We start from the raw sequence: 25,825 nt of genomic DNA on the forward strand, positions 1-25,825 counted from the left end.
TGGGCAAGCGCCTCCAAGATCCTCCGCGTCTTACGTGCTTTAACACTGCTCGTTTAGATTTGCTAATACGTGTGACAGGGAGGAAAGGGAGAAGGTGACAAAGTGAGGGACACGGAAGCAGGAGGACACTTCCTGGGAAACACAGGAGTTGCTGTATATCAGTTTCTTAACTTTGGCACCATCAACCTTTTGCCACATAATTCTTTATGGAGGGTGGGGCTGCCCTGTGCCTGTTTGGTGTTTAGCAGCATCTCTGCCTGCGACCCCGAGATGCCAGTGGCACCTACCCAAGTTGTGACAACCAGAATACCTCCAGGCCAAATGTCCCCGGGGGCAGAAGTAGGGGACTGAGAACCATTGCTGCGTAGTAGAGGGCACATGGGGAGAAGCGGTTTAAAAGGAACGTTAGGGACAGAACTGTCTATACTCTACTGCTGCACTTAGTGCCAATCTTATTTATTTTCAGCCATGAAAGAATCTTGGCAGAGTCCATGCGCTGTGCAAGTCAGATGTGTGTACAAAAATTCTAATAATACTGAAAAATCACTCCAGCAATTTATGTACCGGTGGAAGATTAATTAATGGAGGGTCATTTATCCAAGGGAGGAGTAATTTGTAAATAAAGCCCCAATGTTTTGAAGTATTTATGTAACTTTAAAAATTAGAAAGGCAGGCGACAGGATGGCTCAGTTGGTTAGAGCACGAGCTCTCAACAGCAAGGTTGCCGGTTCAATTCCTGCATGGGATGGTGTGCTGAGCCTCCTGCAACTAAAGATTGAAAACGGCGACTGGACTTGGAGCTGAGCTGCGCCCTCCACTAATAGAGTGAAGGACAACGACTTGGAGCTGATGGGCCCTGGAGAGGCACACTGTTCCCCAATATTCCCTAATAAAAAAATAAAATAAAAAATTAGAGAGGCAAATACGTTTTAAACAGTGAGTGTTTTAGGTAAACATATCCCATCCAGTTCCTTATATAAATAATAATGTTTATATTCTCAAAAGCATAAAAAACTCTTTGATCTAAAATACTTTAAAATTCACTTGCTGAATACACTGAAAACTATAAAACATTGCTGAGAAAATTTTGAAAAATACAAGTACAGTAGTACCTCAGTTTTCAAACGTCTCCTTTGACGAACATTTCAGTTTACGAATGCTGTAAATCTTATGGATCTATGGTATCATTAGATAGTAAAATTCATGCTAAATTTGAAGTTTTAGGGGTTGATTTTAAAGGTCTGGAATGGATTAATCCATTTTGCATTACTTTCTATGGGGAAACAGTGCCTCGGTTTTTTAACGTTTCAGAACTCAAACGGTCTTCGGGAATGGATTACTTTTGAAAACCAAGGTACCACTGTAAATGAAAAGACATCCATGTTCAGGGATTGAAAAACTTAATATGACAAGATATCTATACAACCCAAAGCAATCTATAGATTCAATGCAATCCCTATTAAAATCCCAATGATAGCTTTTGAAGAATTAGAAAAAGTCATCCTAAAATTCATTTGGAATTTCAAGGGACCCTGAAAAACAAAACAATTTTAAAAAGAAGAACAAAGTTGGGGAACTTGCACTTTCTGATTTCAAAGCAGATTACAAAGCTATGGTAATGAAAACTTGTTACTGGCACAAAGACAGAAAAATAGGCCAATGGAACAGAATTAAGAGCCCAGAAATAAACCCTGATATATGTGGACAAATGATCTTCAACAAGGGTGCCAATGGGGAAAGGACAATCTTTTGAACAAATGGTGTTGGGAAAACTGGATATCCAGATGCAAAAGAATGAAGTTAGACCCTTATCTTCCACCATACACAAAAGTTAACTCAAAATGGATTAAAGACCTAAAACTATAAAGCTCTTACTAGAACAAAACACAAGGGAAAAGTTTCATGATATTGGACTTAGCAATGATTTCTTGCATATGACACCAAAAGCACAGACAACAGAAAGTAGACAAATGGGATTACATCAAACTTTTGTGCATCACGAGACACAATCAACAGAGTAAAAAGGCAACCTCCAGAACGGGAAAATATATTTACAAATCATATATCTGATAAGGGGCTAATATCCAGAATATATTAAAAAAAACTCCTAGAATTCAACAATAAAAAAATCAAGTAAAACAGTTAAAAAATGCGCAAAGAACTTGAAGAGATATTTCTTCCAAGATAATATACAAAAGGCCACCAAGCACATGAAAAGATATCACTAATCATCAGAGAAATGCAAATCAAAACCACAATGAGAATCACCTCATATCCATTAAAACTGTTACTTTAAAAAAAAAAAAAAGAAAATAATAAGTGTTAACGAGGATGTGGAGAAATTGGAACTTCTGTGCACTGCTAGTGGGAGTGTATCGTGGAGCAGCCACTATGGACAACAGTATGGCGGTTCCTCAAAAATTTTAAAATAGAATCACCATAGGATGCAGCAATCCCACTTCTGGGCAGGTAAGTGTCCAAAGGATTGAAAATAGGGTCTCACAGATAGTTGCACCTCTATGTTCATAGCAGCATGGTTCACAATAGCCAAGAGGTGGCAGCAACCCAAGTATCCACAGAACAAACTGTGGTCTATCCAGACAATGGAATATTATTTAGCCTTAAAAAGGAAGGAAATCCTGTCACATGCTACGTACATCATGTGTGAACCTTGAGGACATTGTGCTCTGTGAGATAAGCCAGTCACAGGAGGGCAAACACCAGGTGATTCCACTCACATGAGGCATTGAGAGTCGTCAAATTCATAGAGACAGAAAGTAGAATGTGGTCTCCAGGGGCTGGGGGAGAGACTTGGGAGTTGCTGAATGGCTACAGTTTCAGTTTGGGAAGACGAAGAAGTTCTGGAGATCGGTTTCACAACAATGACAAGGATTATATTTAACACTAACTGATCTGTACAGTTAAAAATGGTTAAGATGGTAAATTTTATTTTAGGTATTTTTTACCACAATTAAGAAAAATTCACTTACTGGAGGTCTTCTGCCATGACTAGTTCTCACAGCTTGCTGAAAAGCTGTGTCATTCTCCAATTCCTAAAATGAAAAGACAAATTTAACATTCAACTTGAAGTGAGAATTAAAAAGAAAATGTCGAACCTTTTTTGTTTGGTATTCATGATCCTCTATAATTCATCTTACCCCATCTGCTGACATCTGGTAGGGGCTCGAGAGCCCCTGTCCTCAAATCTCCCCCCTTCACTGCCCAAAACATCAAGGCTTCTTCTTTCCCTAGGAAGAGGAGCACTGATAATGTTGTTCAATCCTGAGGACAATTTACTGGCCACTGTTTGAATGGGCGACATCATTACGCCCGGTTAAAAGATCAGGAACACTAGGGTGCAGCCTTTCCTCCAAGGAGCTAGACAGGAAAAACAGAGTCACATCGTTTTCTCCCTCCTCACACACCTCATCTTCGTCCACAGGATGTGACCATCACTACCAGCCCTGCCTGAGAAAGCCTTGGGACACAAACGCCATATTCTCTGCAAGCAATGGGGCAAACACTTCCTCTTGTTCCATTTCTGTTTGTCTAAGTGAAAATGACTTTTCATCTCCCTGGAGAGGTGATGTCTGAGATTCACACTAGGGTGAACCGGGGCAAACAGACGTCCAGGCTGCAAAGCCACTGGGAACCAAGCCTCAGTTGAAATACACGTAAAATGTTATTATGCTCCGCTGATTCCTGTACTCATATTCACCCACAGGAAATTTGAGAAAAGGAACGTAAGTCAAGAACAAGATACAAGTGTTCCTAGGTTTCCTGGACAAAATGCCATTTTCAGGCTCTCGAAAGCACCCTGTCTTAACAACTGCCAATTTCTAACCAGCCTGTACTTCCTACTCCTTCACCAACACACACTCTGGCTCTAACCCTCATACACATCTTGTGCACAATTCCCACACTAGCCTCTGATTTATTTCAATATACAGTCCCCCCTTTTCCGAGGTTTTACTTTCCTCGGTTTCAGTTACCGGAGGTCAACTGTAGTCGGAAAATATGAATCACCCCTTCGTCTCACATCTCCATGCTATACATGCTCCCTGCCACTAATCACTCAGTAGCTAGTCACTACCAGTCACTCAGTAGCTGTCTCGGTTATCAGACAGGTTATCAGACTGACTGTTGGGGTATCTAAGTACATGTGTTCAGGTAACACTTATTTTACTTAATAATGTCTCACTCACTTCCCTTCCTCTCATCTCGTAGACAATTATCATCTCACATCATCACAAGAAGGGTGAGCATAGGACAATAAGAGATTTTGAGAGACAGGCCACATTCACATAACTTTTCCTAGAGTATAATGTTAAAATTGTTCTATTTTATTATTAATTGTTAATCTCTTACTGTGCCTAATGTATAAATTAAACTTTATCATAGGTGTGTATGTATAGGAAAAAACGTATTTATAGGGTTCAGTACTATCCCAGTTTCATGCATCCACTGCGGGCCTGGGAAAATATCCTCCATAGATAAGGGGGGACTACTGTACTTCCCACAAAAATCTACTTGATTATTAAAAAATAAATATAAATAATACATAAAAAAGAGTCAATATCAACTTTTTAAAACTCTGCAGAAAATTAAAGTAAAATGTTTATATAACCAGGAGATAATACAGTACACTTTAAACATTTCATTATGTGCAAGTATTCTTCTTTAATTTTTACTTTAAATAATCTTTATAACCTTCCATATCAACTACATAAAATTAAATAAATATATAATTCTCGGTTAGCCATAGAAACCAGGCAACTTTCTCATGAAGTATTAAACCAAAGGCAACCTTCAGCATACATAATTAATTATACTACTTCAGCAGATTTTTTTAGGACAAGGAAGTCTTCTAATATTCCTAAACTATTAGTAAAATTTGATAATCAGCTCAACAAATTCTAACTGACAAACTAAAAATTGTCAACAAATTCTCTAATTACAAATACCAACTAACTCAACTTTTGTAATTTTTTCTTTGTTAATTATTTGATTAACCATTTGTATAATCTAGGGACCATCTTAGCAACTGTTTCAAATAATTCAGTTATATATTAAACTTGTTATTATTCCAATTAATTAAGATAAAAGAAAACCATGGGTAAACCAAATATTATTTTTATTTTACCGTATGATTTATTTTTGTGTCTGATAGTCTAAATATTCACTTGAAATGAAATAAGCCAGACTGTGACGACCTAATGAGTTAGGAAGTTTTCTCTGGTTCTTTAAAAACAATCATATTCATGATCTAATTCCATCTCTGAGACTCGATCCAAGAAAATGTTAGATCAAAATACACAGTTATTTATGCATAAAACTGTTCACTGCATTGTTGTCATTTATAACAACAGAAAACTCAAAATATCCTATGATCAGAAAATAGTCGCAATCAACTGTATATATTATGTAGCCATGAAAATTATATTTATTTCAATTTTTAGTGTCATGAACCTTTGCTTATGAGGTAGCTGAATGTAAAAAAGCAAACAGAAAAATAAATGCTAGTTCAATTCAAATCTGTTAAAACTTTGACGGAAAGACAAAGCAATAAAATGTTGATAGTAGTTAGTTCTGAGTGATTGAATTATGGATAATTTTGTTTTCTAACAATGAGCATGTATATTTTTTATACACTTAACTTTTATAACTGGGAGAAATGGGGAGATATGAAGGGTTTTCATAATTTATACTAACTTAGGAAAATGTCTAGGCTTTCATACAAATTGTTTTTCTCCCCCTTTTTTCCGCCCATACAAATGAGTTTATACAATCCTACCTATGTGAGTGTGAGTGTGAGTGTGTGTGTGTGTGTGTGTGTGTGTGTATGAAGGTAGAGAAACACCTGCGTAGTAAAATACAAGAGAATACAACAAAACACCAGGTATATATCTAATACAGGTAATCTCTAGGTGAAAGGATTTAGGTCATTTTATTTTTTTCTCCAATCTTCTGTATTTTTCAAATTTTCTACAATGATCAGTATCTCCTAGATTTTTATTTCATATAGAGTAAGTGAATGGTTTCCATTTACTTTCCCTGTTTTCTTTCTCGGTCTTAAATTTATAGACCACTATTTTTCTCCAGAGGAAAAATAATTTAAAAATGACTAAAAGCTATATGAAAAACTCTAGAATAGAATGAGATTTCCTAAATTAAAGTCCTATAAACGCTAATATTTGATGCTTATATACTATCAAGTAAATTAACTCCCACATCCCTCATTCTCTTTTTTCATACACTAATTCAAGATGAGTTTACAAAGAGGATTTTTTGCTTTTGCTTATGTACAATTTGGAAACTATAACTCTCACAACAATGTTCAAAGATTTAACATATTCAAATATTTGTCTTAGTAACAATTTTATCTTTTAAATTACTATACCAGTAAATATTAAGCAAATGTAGATTTGTTGACATAAATGGATATTAATAAAAGAGAAAAAGCAGGTTACAAACCAGAACATGATGTAGTATGACACCATTTTATCCCAAACTATATAGAGATATATATGTATTTGCATAGGGAAATGTTTGGCTAGATAAGCACTGTAAGTTAGCTAATGGTTATCTCTTAATGTTAACAGTTTCTATGATTTTAATTTTTCTTTATACCTATTTCTATTTCCTAATTTTCCTATAACATACTTGTGTAATTTAATTAAAAGAAATAAAATAACCCTACATGACATTTCAAATTTAGAGCCTTAAAAAAACCAACTGATTTTAGGTACTCTGAGTGACTGACGTTTTCTAACTTACACGCTCAGATGCCAGTGCTGAAGAATACAAGTGGTGACCAATCCAGTTTTGTCCCCATAACCTTCCTCATAATGTTTTTCCTTCTGCTGCTATTATTATTGGTGTAAGTTAACAGAGTCTTCAATAATAGCACTTTTCCACGCTTTTAATCAGCTTACTTAAAGCATAATAAAGCATAACCCTCAAATCCAAGCTTTTCATGAACTAGCTGCTTAACAAAGACTAACGTAAAAAGCAACCAGATTCCGTTTACCTTGGTGTCATAGGTCGGGTTGTAGTCATTATAACCAGAATAGAGATCGTCTTCATCTGTCTCTGGGGTCAGGCGTACATTTTCCATCATCTGTACCTGTGAAAAATCGGCAGTGTAAATACGTTCTTGGGATAAGAAATAATTCTTAATTGAAATAAAGTATTTAACAACCTCTCTGGTCAAATTTACCTCTACACATTTTTAGGGTTTCAATTTTTTTTCATGTCAAATTCTCAAAACTAGGTGTCAAAACGTTCATTTGTTGCCCTCGTTCCACATTTATTCCAAACCTAGTATGAAAGGACAGTGCCAGGCACTAGAAAGGGGTACAGTTTATGTTCCTGATTTTCAAGGAGCTTAGTGTCAAGTGCAGAAAAAAAGCTATGTAATAGTCAATTACAGTGCAAGGCAGGAACCACTGCACACAGACCAGAATGGCTAAATTAAAAAGTCCCCAAACACAAAACGTCAGCAAAGATAGCAAGCAACTGGAATACTCATTTATTGTTGGTGGGAGTGTAAAATGGTACAATTTTGGAAAAAAGTCTGGCAGTTTCATAAAAATAATATATATCTCTTATGACCCAGCAATTTCATTTCAAAGTATTTACCCAAGAGAAATGAAAACATGTGCCTACAAAGAGATTTGTAGAAGAACGTTCGTAGGAGCTTTACTCATAATAGCCCCAAATGAGAAACAGACCAATTGCCCATCAATACAATGGATAAGCAAAATGTGGCATATTTACAAGTGGATACTATTCAGCAATAAAAAGTAACGCATTCAGATGCCACGTAGAGTAATATAGCAGAATCTCACTTATGCTGAGTGAAAGAAGCCTCATGCAAAGCAGTACACTATGTGTTGTTTCACTGATCTGAAGTTCTGCATAGAATTTTTTGGGATGGTAAATGTTCTGCATCTTGACTGGGGTTTGGGTTACACACGTGTATACATTTGCTTGCAATATCTGCTTTTCATTGTTTGTAAATTCTTTCTTGAAAGAAAAAACTAACAAAAATGAACCATAACTAATATGCATACTTAAATATTTAAAGGAAAGCTGAATATCTATAATTGAGTCTGAAATGCATAAAAATAATATAGATACATGAACAGATAGGTGAGAAAGCAAGTATAGAAAAATGTTAATGGTAGAATCTATGTAGCAAGTGTGAAGTTCACTGTAAAATTTTTTAAACTCTGCTGTACATTTGAAATTTTTGACAGTAAAATGTTGGGCAAAAATGCAAGACAGAATAAAACAGATGTCGAAGCAAAGTAAAATAGAAGCATGGGAAATATGCAATTATTGTGCATATATATGTATATGTATATATGTATATACATATACTGTAAATGTAAAAATTGCTAGAGAATCTGGGAAGACTTTCTAGGAGAAATCATTCAAGTTCAGTCAATATTTTAGGTAATTTGGGGACGGGGAGAGGCTAGCTACCCAAGAAATGTAGCATTGAGCTATGCTGCCCATGTTAAAATACATATTTTCTTGAAAGATTGTACAATTTTAAGTGCACTAGTAAATTCCTACAAAAATTTTAGCTTAATCTTATTGCTCAGTATAATGCCACATATATGTGGTTACTCATAACCTTTTAAAAATTATGTTTATGTGAAGTAATAAATTGTTAATTTTTGAGATATAATCCCCATACCATAAAATTTACCCATTTCTGATGTACAACCCAGTGGTCTTTAGTATATTTACAAGGTTGTGTAATAATCGCTACTATTTCATTTCAGAACCTTTCATCACCCCATAAAGAAATCTGGGACCCTTTAGCATTCACTCTCCAGTCCTCCCACCTAATCTGCTTCTGTCTCTATGGATTTGCGTGATCTGAACATTTCACATAGATGGAATCACACAACACGTGCCCTTTCTCTCACTGAGCATCATGTTTCAAGGTTCATCCATGTTGCAGCCCGTGTCAGTGCTTCATTCCCTTTTATGGGTGAATAACAGTCCATCATACAGATCAGCAACATCTCATCTATTCATTAATTAATGGACATTTGGATTGATTCCACTTTGTAGCTATTACGAATAGCTCTGCTATGAACATTCCCGTAGAAGTTTTAGCGTGGACATACGTTTTCAATTATACGAGTATATACCTGGGAATGGAACTGCTGGGTCATATGGCAACTCTATGTTTAACTTTTGGAGAAGGTGCTAGACTTTTCCAAAGTGGCTGCACCATATTACATCCCACCAGAATGTATGAAGGCTCCAGTTTCTCCACGTCCTAGCCGACATGTTATTGTCCCTCTTTTTGATTATACCATTCCAGTTCCTGTGAAATGGTATTTCATGATGGTTTTGATTTGCATCTCGCTGATGACTAGTGATGTAGCACATTTTTTCACGTGTTTATTGACCATTGTAGGTCTCTAAGAAAATGTTTATTTAGATGCTTTGCCCATTTAAAAAAATTAGGTTATTTGTCTTACCTGATTTATAAGAATTCTTTATTTATTCTGGATACTAGATGTTATCAGATATATGATTTGCAAATATTTTTTCCCATTCTTGATAGCATCCTCTGAAGCACAAAAGTTTTTAATTTTGATGATGACAATTTACCCATTTTTCCTTTGGGCATCACATCTAAGAAACTACTGCCTAATCCAAGGCCAAGAAGATTTACACTTCTGTTTTCTTCTAAAACAACTTTAAGAGTTTTATGCTTTTACCTCTTACATTTAGGTCTTTTAATTTCTCATTATTTTTTGGAGATGAAAATTCACCAGTATGAGTGCAATGTCAATCAAATAGAAACATTCACTCCAAAATACCTCCATAAGGTGTTAAAAGTCACTGACAGAAGATATACAAACTATTGTAACTTACAAGCTTTAGCTCAGGTAATGCTAAAACAGCAGTTCTCAAACTTGAGCTTGCCTCAGAAACCTAAGGGCTTCTGATACAGATCGCTGCAATACACATGACTACTCCCCCAGCACCAGAGCTTCTGGCTCAGGGAGTCGTGGGTGGGAGTCATCCCCACGCCTCCAGCCCCTAGAACGAGTATCTCTAACAATTCCCAAGCGCTCATGCTGCTGTCTGGGGACTGACACAAGAACTGCCTGATCACCAGTCCTCTTTAAGTCAGCTTGGCTTACAGGGATGCCATAAAAACAAGCAACTTTTACAACTAGAGATCCTTTCCACTGGGTTGCTGCCAGATTGAAAATAGTTTGTATGGGGTGAACAGAAGAACTTTAAAGGTGTGGAAAGATAGGTGGGAAACGGTGAATGCAGTACCCACGCTAATAGCTCGGGTGCCAGAACAAAGGTAACAACTCAGGTTTGCTGCAGTTTCCAAGCCATGCCAAACGTAGTTTCTGCACATCATGAGCCTGTCACGTTGAAATAATATGGGGATGATGCCCCCTGAATATCAATGAAATGCCAGTAAAATCTTTCTTGAAACGTGAGTTATTTGTTTTTATCATTCTCTTCTACTGCCTGTGCTGGACAGCCTCCATCCAAGACGCCTATTGTATGTAGGTCCTCAAACGCTCACAACCAGGAAAACCACCGGGTAAAAGTGGAATTTGAGGCCCAGGAGGAATGTCGGCCTGTTTTCGTCCTTGGGAGCGACAGCACACGCTGTCTGCACTCTGCTGTGTGCTGGCACATCTCACGGACTCAACCTGTCAAGGAACACCTCCAAAAGCTTTACGTGACACAAACATTAAAGGTCTGCTGTGAAAGGTCTAACTGGGTGCCGACCTTCCTGGTTGCTGAACGACACGGTCAGCGGAGGCGGGAGGGAGGGCCGTGCGCCCGGGAGGCAGAGACCCTTCGCGGACCTCACAAGCCAGGCCCGAGCCCCCAAGGGCAGCGGCGAGCTCACGCCGGCCCCGAGGCGCCCCTGCCCCCGGGCCCTTCTCCTACCTCACGGTGAGGGGAGCTGGGCGACCGGGAGCCAAGCCCGGGAGGACCCGGCGCTGTGGAGAATCTAAAAGGCTGCGAAGGCCGAGAGGCACCAGGCCGTTGCCACAAGCAGATCCAAGGAAGCCGCTCCCACAGTGCTCTGCGCCAGGGCGGGGCCTGGAGGGCGGGGCCAAAAAGGAGGGAGCAGGGCGGGGGCGCGGCGGGTGCGGACCGCCGGAGCTTCTTGGCGGGCATCCTTTATGGGGAGCGGGAAGGAAAGGAAGTCAAGGTCTTATCAATCCTGATAAAATCAGCCAGAAAGCAGATGAACAAAGAATGACACCAGATTACTTTGACCCACCACCCGTAGCCAGCACACTAATCTGTGAGCCTTTCCCCGTTTTCCGTGCAATCACCTACTCCTTTCAAGGTTACTGTCCTGAGAAGCCAGTCCGGGAGCCTCAGCTCCTCGTCCCCCTCTTCCCGCCCGCATTACCCGTTCCCACAGCACCCTGTGCACACCTTTATCAGAGCGCTTCAGGTATTCTTGTGTGGTAAGTTCCTTAGAGGGCAGGACTGAAACTTTGTGCCCGAAGCACCTAGAACCAGCTTCATAATAAAACTTAAGAAATACAATATGGGGGCGCGTTGGCTCAGTTGGTTAGAGCCCGGTGCTCTCAATAAGGTTCCTGGTTCCATCCCCACATGGGCCACTGTGAGCTGCGCCCTCCACAAGTAGATTGAAACAACTACTTAGCTTGTAACTGATGGGTCCTGGGAAAAAACAAATAAAAGTTTTAAAAAATGCAATATGGGTGAGGAATTAAATTCATAGTTGTTTAATAAAGTTAAAGTTTGAATATATAAAGATAAGTGAACGGGTAGGGGGGTTACAGGGAGTCTAAAGACAGCAGTAATGAATGAGTTTTAAACATTAAGACCACGTTGGGAGACAATTCTCCATGAATCTCGCTTTTGTTCTGAACTGCTGTGTTTCCCCGAAAATAAGACCTAGCTGGACAACCAGCTCAAATGCATCTTTTGGAGCAAAAAGTAATATAAGACCCGGTCTTATTTTAACATAAGACCGGGCCTTATAATATAATACAATATAATATAATACTGGGTATAATATAATATAATACCAGGTCTTATATTAATTTTTGCTCCAAAAGACGCATTGGAGCTGATGGTCTGGCTAGGTCTTAATTTCAGGGAAACATGAAGTTATGGTGGTTAATTTAATGTGTCAACTGGACTAGCTCATGGTACCTGGTTTTCTGTCAAACACCAGTCTGGATGTTGCTGTAAAGACATTTTTAAAGCTGTGATTAGCAGTTAAAACAGTCAACTTTGAGTAAAGCAGATTACCCTTCATAATGTGGGTGGGCCTCATCCAATCAGTTGAAGGACTTCAGAGCAAAGGGGGAGGGCATGCTACTGCTACCTGCACATTTGAGCTGCAACATCAGCTCTTTCCTGGCCTGCCGTGTCCATTTTGGACTTGCAGCCCCCACAACTGCATGAGCCAATTCCTTAAAATGAATCAATCTCTCTCTCTCTCTCTCTCTCCATATATATATATATATATATATGTGTGTATATATATATATATATATATATATATATATATATATATATATATATATATGCGCATCCTTTGGTTTCTGTATGGAGAGCCCTGCCTACTACAACTATTTTTTCAACAATGTTTGTACAGGGACCAGCTCTAGAAGACTGAGATATTGTCTCCTTCCAGTGCGGAAGGCAGGTTTGTGGCTGTCCAGTAGATTAAAGCTAGTCTCTCTCCAGGACAAAGGCTGAGCACTATGGCTTGCCACCCGCTATAAAAGATTGAGGTTTTCTAAGTTTATGGTTCCTCAGCTGTGACACAAACCCATTGCATGTGCAACAGCCCAATGGCACTTGGGAGGCAAGAACTGAAGGGAATATGATACTCATGCTGCTGGCTGTGAATAATAAAGTCCTTTGACTCTGACCCAGTACTTTCTACCATCGTCCATGAAACTGTGTTAGCTTGTTAGCTTGGAAATAGGATAAAATCATACACAATCCTTGATAGTATCTAGCTACGGTGTCTAGCTCAAAGCAGGTGTTCACTCCATATTTGTTGAATTAATTAGTGAACACTGTAGAGTCCTTCCTTCATGTCACTGCACTTCAATATAGATAGACAATTTCATTATCTCTTTAGGTATTCAGGTTATAAATTGCCAGCTTCCTCAAAAAAATTTTTTTTATTGGCAATAAATTCAATTTCCTTTACACTTGGCTGTTGTTTAAGCATGATCCACACAGTTCCTTGGCCAGGGAGTGATCAGCTATCTCCTTCATTTTAAGTATTGTAACCCAGCTGTTATTTATTGAGCCCACCTATATTGCCTGGCAAAATGTTAGGGCCACATAGCTTGTATCACCAAAATATAAGTTCCACAGGGAACAGAGATTTTTGTCTCTTTCGTTCTAGACCATGTCCCCAGTGCCTAGAAGAGAGCTTGAAATAGTTGGCTCTTGATAATTATTTATTGAATAAATTGTCATGGCTTGTAATGCATCACATATAGAGGTGGGGGTGGAAAAAAGCAAGGAAGAAGAAGCATGAACTCCAGTTTGGCATAAGCAGTGGGATAAACGCTAGTGCCATTTATGAGCATAGAGAACACTAGTGGAGAAGCAAGCTTGAGAGAGAAAATTAGTTTAGTTTTAAACATGCTGCATTTCAGGGGCCTGTAAAATATGTAAATAGAGATGCCGAGTAGGCAAATGTACAGAAAGATGTGAAGCTGAGAGAAGCGGTTCCATCTGGAGACAGACACTTGCAGTTCACTGGCTCCTAAAATCAATGGCCTTGAAAGGGGAGGAGGAGGTAAAAGCACAAGAAAAGGCAGCTCAGAACTGAACCTCAGGAGGCCAGGGGGCTTGGGAAGGGTGGGACCAGGGCAGGGCTGCTGACCGAATGACGTGCTCTCTGGGCGGTGGTGACCAAGGAGACAGGGATGTGAGAGGGTGTGGATTCAGACCTGACAGCCTCTGGGAGGATTTGGGCACCTAGTTCTAACAGAATTCTGCTATAGCAGGAAGAGGGACTCAGTGGCTCTGGTAAGAGACACAGTATTTCCTTTCTTCCTGGTCAGCTGTCAGTAGCAGCGGCAGGTAACCGCAGGGGCTGGCAGCCAGGAGCCAGTGCACGCCAGCCTTATGGACATTTATTCTGTGGAAGGTGGTGGAGGGCATGCCCTGTCTGGTTTCCTGCATTGGGTTGATGCTCTCATGGTCTCGGGGTCAGTGCTCTTGAAGTTCCTAGTTGTCTATCGTTCATCAATAATTCTATCAGCCTCTCTCCATCCACCACTACTCAGAGCATCTAGGCAGCCATCTTCTCCTGCCGGTCTGGTTACCATACTTCCCTAACTTTTCTCACTGCTTCCTCTCTTCGCCTCCATCTTCCATTCCAATTGTTCTCCACACTGTAGCCAAAGTGATCATCCTTAAATGAAAACCTGAACCTGAGGGCACAGAGTCTTTTGTGCCCTCTCTCCCTATTCTGCCTTGACCTCTGGACAGTCTAAACTCTGTAATCTTAGTACCCTTCGCAGTCTCAGTACTCCGTACTTTGTTGCAGCCAAGAGAAACCAATTCTTGCTAACTTAAGCAGAAAAGGAACTTTTTTTGAAAGCTGTCTGGTAACTGAGAATTGTCAGAGAAGCTAAGAAACAAGGCTTGGAAAAACAGATGGTCAGAGCCAAAATCATCCCACAGGAACTATCTGTCTAATGTGTGGGGGCCCACCTTCCCAATTTGCTTGGGACTCAGGGAGTTCCTAGGATGTGGGATGCACTTGTAAAACGAGGACACTCCTGGGTGAACCAGGACAAGTTGGTCACTCTACTTAGCCTGCTGCTGCAGGCACCTGCCATCTTGATATCTTGATGCCTACCATCCACTTGATTGATACCTGCCATCTTGCCATTGGACACTTGTTGTCACAGAACAAGTTGCGTGTGGCATTTTCTGCTTTACCACTAGGCACTGGATTCCATCATAGCCACTGTGAACCATTTTCACCATCCTGCCCTTCATGTCCCTCCCTCCTGAGTCCCAGTCCCAGATGGAAACATGAGCCAGCTGGGTTTAAGTCAAATGCCATGTTCTGGCTTCCAGGGAGCTCAGAGTCAGTGTCTGCTCCCCTAAGCTTCCTCTCACTTTTTTATCCTCCTAAAATGCAAAGGGTGTTCAGATGTTGGGCAGCCAGAAATGACAAATGTCTGGGACCCCTCCCCTTCTTCGCCCTCCTCAGCTGCACCTTCTGCTCCAGCCACACTTCTTTCAAGTTGCTGGAAGGCGTCAGGACCTCGCTCACCCCTCAGCTTTCACATACACTGTTCTCCTTTCCTGAAATGGCCTTTCCTTCAGTTCTCTTAGTCCAGCCAGTCTTTTCTCCAGAAGGCCTTCCCTAATTCCTGGTATATTCGTTTACTAGGGCTGCTGTAACAGACTGGGGGGCTTATACTGCCTCAATTCTGGAGGCTGCGAGTCTGAGATCCGGTGTCGGCGGTTTTGGTTTCTTCTGAGGCTTCTCCCCTTGGCTTGCAGATAGCAGCTCTCTTGCTGCCTCTTCACACGATCCATCCTCTGTATGTGACACCTCTGGTATCTCTCTGTGTCCTAATCTCTTCTTATAAGGACACCAGTGAGATTAGATTGATGCCCACCCTAATGGCCTCATTTTGCCTTAATCACTTCTTTAAAGACTCCACCTCCAAATACAGTCACATTCTGAGGTTCTGGGGGTTAACACTAGAACATGTGGGTCTGGGGGGACATGATTCAGTCCATAACATCTGATTTATGTTAGGTTCTGCGTTTATGTTAGGTACAGCACGTGGATCTTCCACTATCAGAGCGTAGCATGTTTGCCCAAGTAGACCACACGTGGCTGCTCACCTCTGGGTTCCCACCACAGCAGGGCAAAACTTGGCTTATCTAACAAGTAATTCATTAGGCACTGTGAAAATCTTTCACTTATTCTGCCCGGAAAAATACCACAAAATGCAGTGATTGCCTCGTAAATCTTTAAAATTATCAAGACATTTTGTGACCCTAAACGTTAAAAGTGAACAAGCCTGAAAATGCTGAGTGAAAATATTTTTTCCTTCTCTTTCAAATAACCGAGACCAGTTTTATCTTGGGCTAATGACACGATGGTAAAACTTATCATTTTTTAAATACTTATTAGGAAGATAATCCCACTCAATGTCGTGAAAACACAATCACTGAAGTTCCAGACCCCGTTTTCCTGTTACTGTTCATGTGATATGGTAGCAACCTGTCATCTTAGCTGAATGTTTAATCAGTGGCTCTCTGTGTGGAAATGTGCAAGAAAAAGAATGAGGCCAATTTTGCATATTCTGAATCAGATGTATGGGACTCTCTCCCTTCACTCATCTGACTGAGATTCAGATTCTTTAACATGAAAAGTGCAACTTTTCCAACTGGTACAAATCAAGTGCAGAGAAACCATCCTCATGGCTGTTGCCGGGGATCCTTAGGTCCTGAATTGTGGGTACACGGGGCACTCACAGTTTAACCAAAGTCTCACACTTTGTGGTCAGGCTGGCAAGATTTCTTACTTGCAAGTTACAAATTAACTTTAACCTGCCAATAATTTCAATCTGTGCTAAAATAAATGGACTTTGAACTGTAAATTACCCTAATGCAAGGGTCCTATGTCCATTCACACCACAAAAAACAGTCATTAACAAGTTGAGATTAATATGTAATACGAGAGGAGGCATGAGGCTCTTCAGGTTGTGCCCACACCACCACATGCCCCCACGGTAGCATATGAAATAAACAAAGCACAGTTCAACCCAAGGAATTCTAATTTATAACTAGGGAGTACACACTAAAATCCAACCATTAATATAATATACTGTTTGCCAAAAAAGAATTAGCCAAAACAGGTGAAGACTAAGCATTATCATTACTTTTAAAGGATGAAAAAGGCAAGCTCTTGGCCTTAAAGTAACCTAACTCAAAGGTACACATAAAAATAAAATCAACATTATTGGCTACAAAACCACTCCGGTGTGCTGGTCACGCAGTCAGTACAAAGCGTGCAGTTGCTTTTGCTTCTTCTTTGTCTTTTGGCTCTCTTTCTGTCCGGACCATTCTCTCCACTTCACATCTAGTTCTAAAATGCCACAATCATCCTCCTAACCTCATTATTACCCAAAATTCTTAATATGTACAACAAGAAGCATCTAATAATTGAATCAATTTGTGTAAATGTCTAGAATTACCTATATGTTTATTACAATTCTTCAATTTTCTTTTTAATATCCATCCCCAAATGATAGTTTTTCAGTAAAAACAAAGAAAAGCCTCAATTAACTGGGGATTTCAGAGGGGTTTCTAATAACTGTTTTGCATTTACCACTTTCCAAGTATAAGGAAAACTTCATTTTCTATTCCTATCACAATGTCCATGACTTTGCAGACATTTAAGCAGCCCGCTTTCAAAGCTGTCCACAGGCTGGCTCTTGCCTGCCTTTCTAACTTCATTTCTTCTGGTAAGGAGAAATAAAGACTCTGGGAACAAAGACAAAGTTCTGAGCAAAGATTCATGCTCAAGCAAGGACCCTGATCCAATCAGGGATGAGACCCTGGGGATCAGGTCCCCGTTGGGAAAGCAGTTCTGGAGCCGCTGGGGCTAAGGGGCTGGGTGTCATGTAAGCATATTTCTGTATTTTGTCAGAAGGCAGTGTTTACTGTGGAGGGACGTGCTCATTTCAGAGTAATGATGCCTCAGCTGTCCTTCCTGACTCGGGATCATGGAGCCCCAGTGGTCCTTTTAGAGGGGAAGCAAGTCTGCGTTGCCTCCGCCTCTCAGGGGACATGGTCATCATCACCACCATCATCGCTAATACCATCACTGTAAGACTCTGGACGTGGGACCATGACTTATATTTTTTGCCATCCTTGATGGATGTGCAGAATATATTTTTTTCTTGCCTTTGCTTTTTCAACTATAAAAAGAAAATTGGAAGTTTTAAAATACTCAAAAAATTTTACTTGCAAGGGATTGCAGACACCTTCAACAAAATGTTTGGACCTGCACATTCTTTTGTCCAATTCATAAAGCTTATTTATCTGAGTCCAAACTACATTTAATAATTCAGCTTCACTTATATTGAGTATAAGAGTTAGCTATAACCATAACATTAGTGATTAACAATTATATGTAAGACTATCTGATTTATCATTATCAATTAATATCATGTAATTCTTATGATAATAACCAATTTAACTTAATAATTAAAGCATATCTATTCTTAGTTCAAGTTATGTTTTTAAGATTTTTATTAAAATATAGCTAACATTCAATATTATATTAGTTTCAGGTATACACAATAGTTATTCAACATTTATATACTTAAAGAATTCATCACCATGATAAGTCCAGCAACCATCTGACACCATGCCACACTATCACAATATAATTGACTACATTCCTTATGTTGTACATTAGATCCCCATGACTTATTTGTTTTATACCTGGAAATTTGAACCTCTTATTCCCCTTCACCTTCCCCCACTTTTTAATTTTTCAATTACAGTTGACATTAAATATTTTATATTAATTTCAGGTATACAGCGTAGTAATTAGACATTTATATTATTTAAGAAGTGATCCCCCTGACTAGTCTAGTACCCATCTAGCACACTATATGTAGTTATTACCATATTATTAACTATATTTCCTACGCTCTACTTTATATCCCCATGACTATTTTATAACTACCGATTTGTACTTCTTACTGCCTTCACTTTTTTCACCCTGTCTCCCAAAACCCCTCCCATCTATCACCCCCAATAAATCTAGTACCCATCTGACACTAAACATAGTTATTACAATATTATTGACTATATTCCTCATGCTATACCCTATATCCTATGACTACTTTGTAACAGCAAAGTTCTTCTTTGTTCTTCTTTGTACTTCTTATACCCTTCCCCTTTTTCACCCATTCCCAACCTCCCAACAATCTGGCAACCATTAAAATGCTCTCTGTATCTATGAGTTTGTTTCTGTTTTGTTTGTTTGCTTATTTTGTTCTTTAGATTTCACATATAAATGAAATCACGTCACATCTGTCTTTCTCTGTCTGACATACTCCACTCAGCACAATACCCTCCAGGTCTATCCAAGCTGCCACAGATGACAAGAACCCATTCCCTTCCCTAGCCGATCAATATTCCATTGTATTCATATATCAATATACCACCTCCTCTTTATCCATTCATCCATTGATATATACCCAGGCTGCCTCCACATCTTGGCCATTGTAAACAATGCTTCAATGAACATATGGATGCACATGTCCCCTCAAAATTACATTTTGGGTTTCTTTGGATAAATATCCAAAGAAATAGGAATGGGATTACTGGCTCCTTCTGCTCCTTCTTTGTCACTTCTTATAGCCTTTGTTTTAAAGTCTATTTTGACTTGTATAAGTATTGCTACCATAGTTTTTTTGTTTGTTTTTCATTTCCATTTTCATGAAATATCTTTTTCCCATACTTTTACTTTCATTCTGTGTATGTCTTTTGATCTGAAGTGAATCTCCTGTAGGCAGCATATGTAAGGGTCTTGTTTTCTTATCCATTCAGCCATCCTATGTCTTTTTATTGGAGCATTTAAACCATTTATATTGAAAGTAGTTGTTGTTAGGTGTGTAGTTATTGCCATTTTCTTCTTCTTCTTCTTCTTTTTTTTTTTTTGGTCTTAAAGAAGTCTCTCTAACATTCCTTGTAATACTGGTTTGGTGTTGGTGAACTCCTTTAGCTTTTTATTGTTTGGGAAGCTCTTTATCTGTCCTTTGATTCTAAATGATAGTTTTGCTGGATAGAGTAATATTGGTGTAGGTCCTTGCTTTTCATTACTTTGAATATTTCATGCCAATCCCTTATGGCCTGCAAAGTTTCTGCTAGGAAGTCAGCTGACAGTCTTATGGGGGCTCCCTTGTAGGTAACTAACTGCTTTTCTCTTGCTGCTTTTAAGATTCTCTCTTTGTCTTTAATCTTTGACATTTTAATTAGGATGTGTCTGGGCGTTGGCCTCTTTGGGTTCATCTTGTTTGGGACTCTCTGTGCTTCCTGGACTTGTATGTCTATTTCCTTCACCAGGTTAGGGAAGTTTTCTGTCATTATTTCTTCAAATAGGTTTTCAATTCCTTGCTCTCTTTCTTCTCTTTCTGGTACCCCTATAATGCAAATGTTTGTACTCTGGATGTTGTCCCAGAGGCCCCTTAAACTATCCTCATTTTTTAGATTCTCTTTTCTTTTTGCTGTTTTCATTGGGTGTTTTCTGCTACCATATCTTCTAAATTGCTGATTCGATTCTCTGCTTCATCTAATCTACTGTTGATTCTCTCTAATGTATTCTTCATTTCAGTTATTGTAGTCTTTATTTCTGACTGTTTTTTTTTTTTTTTTTTTTTATGTTTTCTATCTCCCATTTTTTCCCTAGCCCTTTGTTGAAGTTCTCCCTGAGCTCACTGAGCATCCTTATAACCAGGGTTTGGAACTCTGCATCTGGTAGCTTGCTTGTCTCCATTTTGTTTAGTTCTTTTCCTGGATCTTTGTCTTATTATTTTATTTGGGAAATGTTTCTTTTTCTCCCCATTTTGGCTGCCTCCCTGTGTTTGTTTCTATATAGAGCTGCTATGCCTCCTGGTCTTAGTAGAGTGGACTTATGTAGTAGTTGTCCTGTGGCACCCAGCAATACAGTCTCCCTAGTCACCAAAGCTGGGTGCTCCAGGTGTGTTCCTTATGTGGGTTGTGTGTGCCTTCCTGTTGTACTTGAGACTTGATTGCTATTTGCAAGTCAATGGGCGGGCTTGACCCTCAGGCCGATTTGTTGTGAGGACTGGCTGTGAGTACAGTGGAGGAGCTGCTGTGCAGGGGCTGACCCTAAAAAGCAGGGTTGACTTTAGCAAGGCTCTGGTGCCTGCCCAGTCTGCCCTTCAGGTGTGTCATTCTTGGAGGTGGCCACATGATGCTTTGGCCCAGTCTGAAGCTGGCCACTGGGACTGCCAGCCCTGGGGCCTCCTGGGAGGTGACCCGCTGCAGGCCAAGTTCAGCTGCCATCTGTGCCCTACCCGGGGCCACCTGGCATGAGCCACAAAGCAATCCAGAGATGGCTGCCACCCACATTGGGCTTGGAGATGCCTTGAGAGGCCAAGCTGAGAATGAAGGCTGGCTATATCTAGTGATGGACTTAGGGCTGCTCAGCCAGACATACAGGATATGCCACAGCCAGATGCTGCTTATTTGGGTTTAGTGAAACTTGGAGAGATTTTAGCAAAGTCCACAGCATGAGCCAAAGCCCACAGCATGAGCCAAAGCTCACAGCATGAGCCAAGGCAGGCCATTTATATAATAAAGCCACTAATAGTGGCTTTGGTGTACCTAAAGGTTGGATGGGGTGGGATCTCAGGGAATCACTGGGGTGGGGCAGACAAAAGGTGACAGCCAGTGTGATGCAGACTCAGATATGGTGCCTGCTGGCCCCTGTCTGCATGCAGGGATGAGGAGGGCTCAACAAAGGAAAAATGGCTTCCACCAGCTCCTCCATCTGGGAGAAAGCTGCCTCTCCAGCCCTCACCCTGAAACAAGACAACTCAGTTCTTCCCCTATGTCCCTGGCACTTTTTTTATAATTAGTTTCAGGTGTACAAAACAATGTAATAGTTAGACATTGATACCCCTCATAAAATGATAGCTGCTTTCCCCCAATTGCTATCCCGCTGACATCGTAAATAGCTGTTACAATTCCACTGACTCTATTCCCTATGTTGTATTCCAAATCCTGTGGGGGGAAAAAAAAAAAAAAATAAATAAAAAAAAAAAAAAAAAAATATATATATATATATATATATATATATATATATATATATATATATTTATATATATAAAATTGTAGTTGACATTTATTATTATTTAATTCAGCTTCAGCTATACACTACAGTGGTCAGGCATCTACACCATCCATGAAGATGCCTCACCACTGTAGTGTATAGCTGCTGCCCCAGCACAGGGCTCAGAATGAGTGATTCTGGCAGTGAGTAAGTCCATATATGGGCCCCTTAAGTGGAGCACCTGGGACTCCAGCCGCCCTCATCTCACTTAGCCACAATCTCCGCTGGTTTTCACAACTAGAAATCATGGGGACTTCTCTCCCTGGCATTGAAACCCTGGGTTGGGGAGTGCCTGGGATCTCTCACTCCTTAGGAGAGAATCTCCACAGCCGAAATATCCCTCCCAATTTTTAATGGTCACAAGCAGGTGTGGGACCAGCCTGTTCTGAGTCTCTGCCCCTCCTACCAGTCTAGAGGTAGTTTCTTCTGTATGTTCATAGTTGTAGGGCTTTGGCTCAGCTAGACTTCAGGCAATTCTCAATAATGGTTGTTCTGTAGTTTAGTTGTTATTGATGTGGTCTCGAGAGGAGGTGAGCACAGCATTTACCTACTCCGCCATCTTGATCGGAAATCCCAAATGTATTTAATAATTCACTTTCTCTCCCCAAGTTCATCTCCAGCTTACCAGAAAATTTACAAATCAAATGACCTTCTTCAGAGCATAGAATTGTGCCCTGTTCCTCTTATCATTAGGTTAAGAAAAGAGAAGTTCAAGATGACAATAAACAAAGACTATGACTTCATTCCACAAGCAAAAATACTATTTTTAAGCCTAATTTGAAAAGACACTATCAAGAAAATGTAGCAATAATGCAATCTGATTTTTCAGCCTACTGCCTGATTTCTGCCAAGTTCCATGGATGGATGTACTTCTCAGATGCACTCAGGAATTTCTGCCATTGTGCTTGGGGTATACAGGAAAATGAATTTTTCTGAAGCAGTCATTATAGTCAACTACATTTTTGGGGGAAATTTAAGTGACTTAAATTGGTAAATAATTTCAAATATTATGTTATATGAACACAAATACGGATATATTACAGAGTAGAATGTAAATTATTACACATTCTTAAGAAAACACTAAACTTTAGTGCGATGTACGTTTGGAAGAGTCAGGTGTGTTCTGTGGCCTGAGGAGGGCAGTGAGATCACCCTCTTCTGTTGCTGGGATTGTTGGGTTGGAGAAACAGAAACGCTGGCCATGGAAGTCTGATCTTCTAAGAGTCTGGATTCTGGGTTCTACCTCCAGCATTGCCACTGGGTCATTATGTCCCTTCTTTCCCTAGCACCGTGACTTGTCACCTGTAAAAGGAGGATCATCCTTGGCCCCTTGCAGCTCTACCTGTTTCTAAGGCTTCAGTCTCACCCGACTTCTTATTTGTCAGAAGGACGATTTTTACCCCGCTCCTTACGGCTTTCTAGTTCCAGTGATGTTCACAGTGAAAGGAATTTTAACTATCGTTAAGGGAATTTCCTGAGTGCTAATACATATTTTAGTTCAGGTTCAAAAGTAAGAGTCCCCTTTCAACACACCTCTCACTTTAACAAACCAGCAGAGTGCCCTAGATTTAAGGTAATAAGTCTGTAAGCATTCAGCGCGAAAGGAGATGGCTGATTCAAACAAGGGAGAGGGGCAAAATGGAAGAACACTAGTAAATGTTCAAACAACTTTTATGGATGGGAACTGGGGAAAGGAGGCCTGTGGCACTCTGGAGTTGCTGCCTGCCATCCTGCTTGAGCTTGGAGCCAAGCAGGAACCGTGTGAAACATTTTCTCCAAGAAGCAGCACACTCGGGCCCTTTCACGAGCCTCACACACAGCACTGCTGTTCCAGCCACACTTTCAAAGCTGATTTCTAAAAGGGTAGTTTGTGCAAAGTGAACTTCCATTGCTTTGCCTTTCCTTTTTCTGCTTTCAGAAGAGGTTGCTAATTAAAAAAACCTTATTCCCTAGTACAATATAACATTTTTTTCTGCTTGCCTGAATTGGTAATTCATACTAACAGGTGTGAATTTAGCTTTTGAATTCGAAAGTAGGATCAGTGAAGGCTGGAATGTGGTTTGGAAAAAACCCCAGTAAGTTTTCTCCAATGCAAAGTCAATTCCTACTTGTTCATCATCCAAAATCACATACACAAAAAAACAAGAACGCCCAAATAACAAAAGTCTTAGAATATTGTACAAAGATATTTGATGACACAAAACAGTGAAATTAAATGCATTTTTCTGTCAGCGTTAAATATTTTTATTGGTCTGTGTCAGGTATATATAGTGTCGAACAGTAACATGTTCATTCATTCATTCATCATTCATTCATTCATTCATTCATTCATTCATTCATTCATAGGAGTTCCACAAATGGATAAGCTAGAAATAAGGCATTCTTGGCAGAGGGAAGAACATGTATAAGCCACATTGCCTAAAGTGGTAACCATTAGCCACAGGTGACCATTTAAAATGAAATTTAAATTAAATCAAATAAAATCAAATTAAAAATCCAGTTGCTTAGTCTAATTAGGCATCTTCCAAATTACTTAGGCTCCAGAGCCACCCATGACTGGTGACTACTGTGTTGGAGAGGACACATATTGCACACTTCCATCACCATAGAAAGTTCTACTAGACAGGGCTGGGAGGATGGAGAGAATATTAAAAACCCCGACTACACCATTTAAAAACAACTTTGAATAAACTACATTTGTTTGTAAGCCCCCAAAGCATGGTTCAAATAATCGTTGGTGACCTGATAGTATTTTTTAAAGATGTGTGAGGTAAACTCTTTAAATAGCTATAATAATACAATACAGAATGTTGGGCGATGAATTAATGTTATATTTCCATGTGCTCTTCAAAATTCTCCTCATGAAGAACTAGATGTCACTTCTCTGACACATCATTAGTCTTCCCATTCCTTTGGTTTGTGCCTGGGCGAGTCTGCTTAACGCTAGGGGAAAGTGGGAGTGGTTTGGGAAGGTGAGCGGTTTTTGTCTTTTTGTGCTTGTTTGTATGTAGAATTGTTCAACTGTGTCAAAATGTAAGGAAAATGTTGTTGTTTTTTCATCACCAATGTCTCTCTATCCAGTAATGACTTTGAAAAGGACATCTAAGTACTTTCTCTAAAACCCCAGTAAAGAAAGTCAAGGGTCACTTGGGATGAAATCTTAATTGTCCTGTTTGCTTAAGGAAGACTTCGTGCTTGCTGGTTTAGCCTCTCACATTTTATCCTGATAATTCAAATTGAGGATTTCCATCTCCTATTCCCTTGCTCCTCCTCCAACCTCCCCCAGAATCCTGAGCCTAGACAAAGATAAAACCCATGTGGGACATCTTCTCTAAGTGAATGCAGAAATCACTGGGAAAGAAGCCACAGGAATTATAATGGTTATGAAATCTTAAATTTCTGACAAGGAGCGACCCCCTCTCCAGACATAGTTACATTCCAGCACATGAATTTCCCCAGACAACATTATATTCATCACAGCCTCTGGCACATGTGGTTGTGTAGGTTGTGCACTGCACAGGGGCACACATCTAAGGAAGTGTTATTTACATAATAGATAGCATAAATGTAGTACTTCTAACAATAATAAAAACAATTGTCCAGAAAATAGCAGTACCTTGTTCTAAAAAAATCAGTGTAGTGTGACGATTTACTGTAGATGAAACAGTTTCTGATTTACACACAGTCATGAAATGGGTTATCACTTGCTCTAAGTCCTGTAAATCATCAAACTCCTATTGTTAGTGGAAGGGAACCTATGCAAGTGAATAGGTAAAGATTAGTCCTTCAGCAAGCTCAGCAGCTCAGAGAAGAGTAGTCACCAATCACAGGGTGAAGTAGTCACAGCCTCAGTGGGGAAGTCGGGCCTGGCTATTTAAAAGAAGAGGA

At 39.8% G+C, this 25,825-nt stretch overlaps 1 protein-coding gene across 10 annotated transcripts in view; it reads right to left on the bottom strand.

Moving 5' to 3' along the window:
- IFT88 (intraflagellar transport 88) overlaps positions 1-25,825 on the bottom strand; it is a 127,132-nt gene that overhangs the window by 92,820 nt on the left and 8,487 nt on the right. For 6 of the 10 annotated variants that reach the window (XM_074330134.2, XM_088792717.1, XM_088792714.1 and 3 more), the window contains 2 exons: positions 7,031-7,126; positions 2,991-3,053 (listed from right to left, as the gene is read on the bottom strand). In XM_074330134.2, coding sequence (XP_074186235.1) covers positions 2,991-3,053; positions 7,031-7,126 — 159 coding nt within the window. Of the gene's footprint in view, positions 1-2,990; positions 3,054-7,030; positions 7,127-10,791; positions 10,926-10,956; positions 11,116-25,825 lie in introns of those variants that run through there. The other 4 variants (XM_019715697.2, XM_019715699.2, XM_019715698.2 and 1 more) reach the window with 4 other exon arrangements.

The sequence above is a fragment of the Rhinolophus sinicus genome, chromosome 16 (genome assembly GCF_057876585.1).
Source record: "Rhinolophus sinicus isolate RSI-liver-muscle chromosome 16, RSI-T2T, whole genome shotgun sequence".
NCBI classification, from domain to species: Eukaryota; Metazoa; Chordata; class Mammalia; order Chiroptera; family Rhinolophidae; genus Rhinolophus; species Rhinolophus sinicus.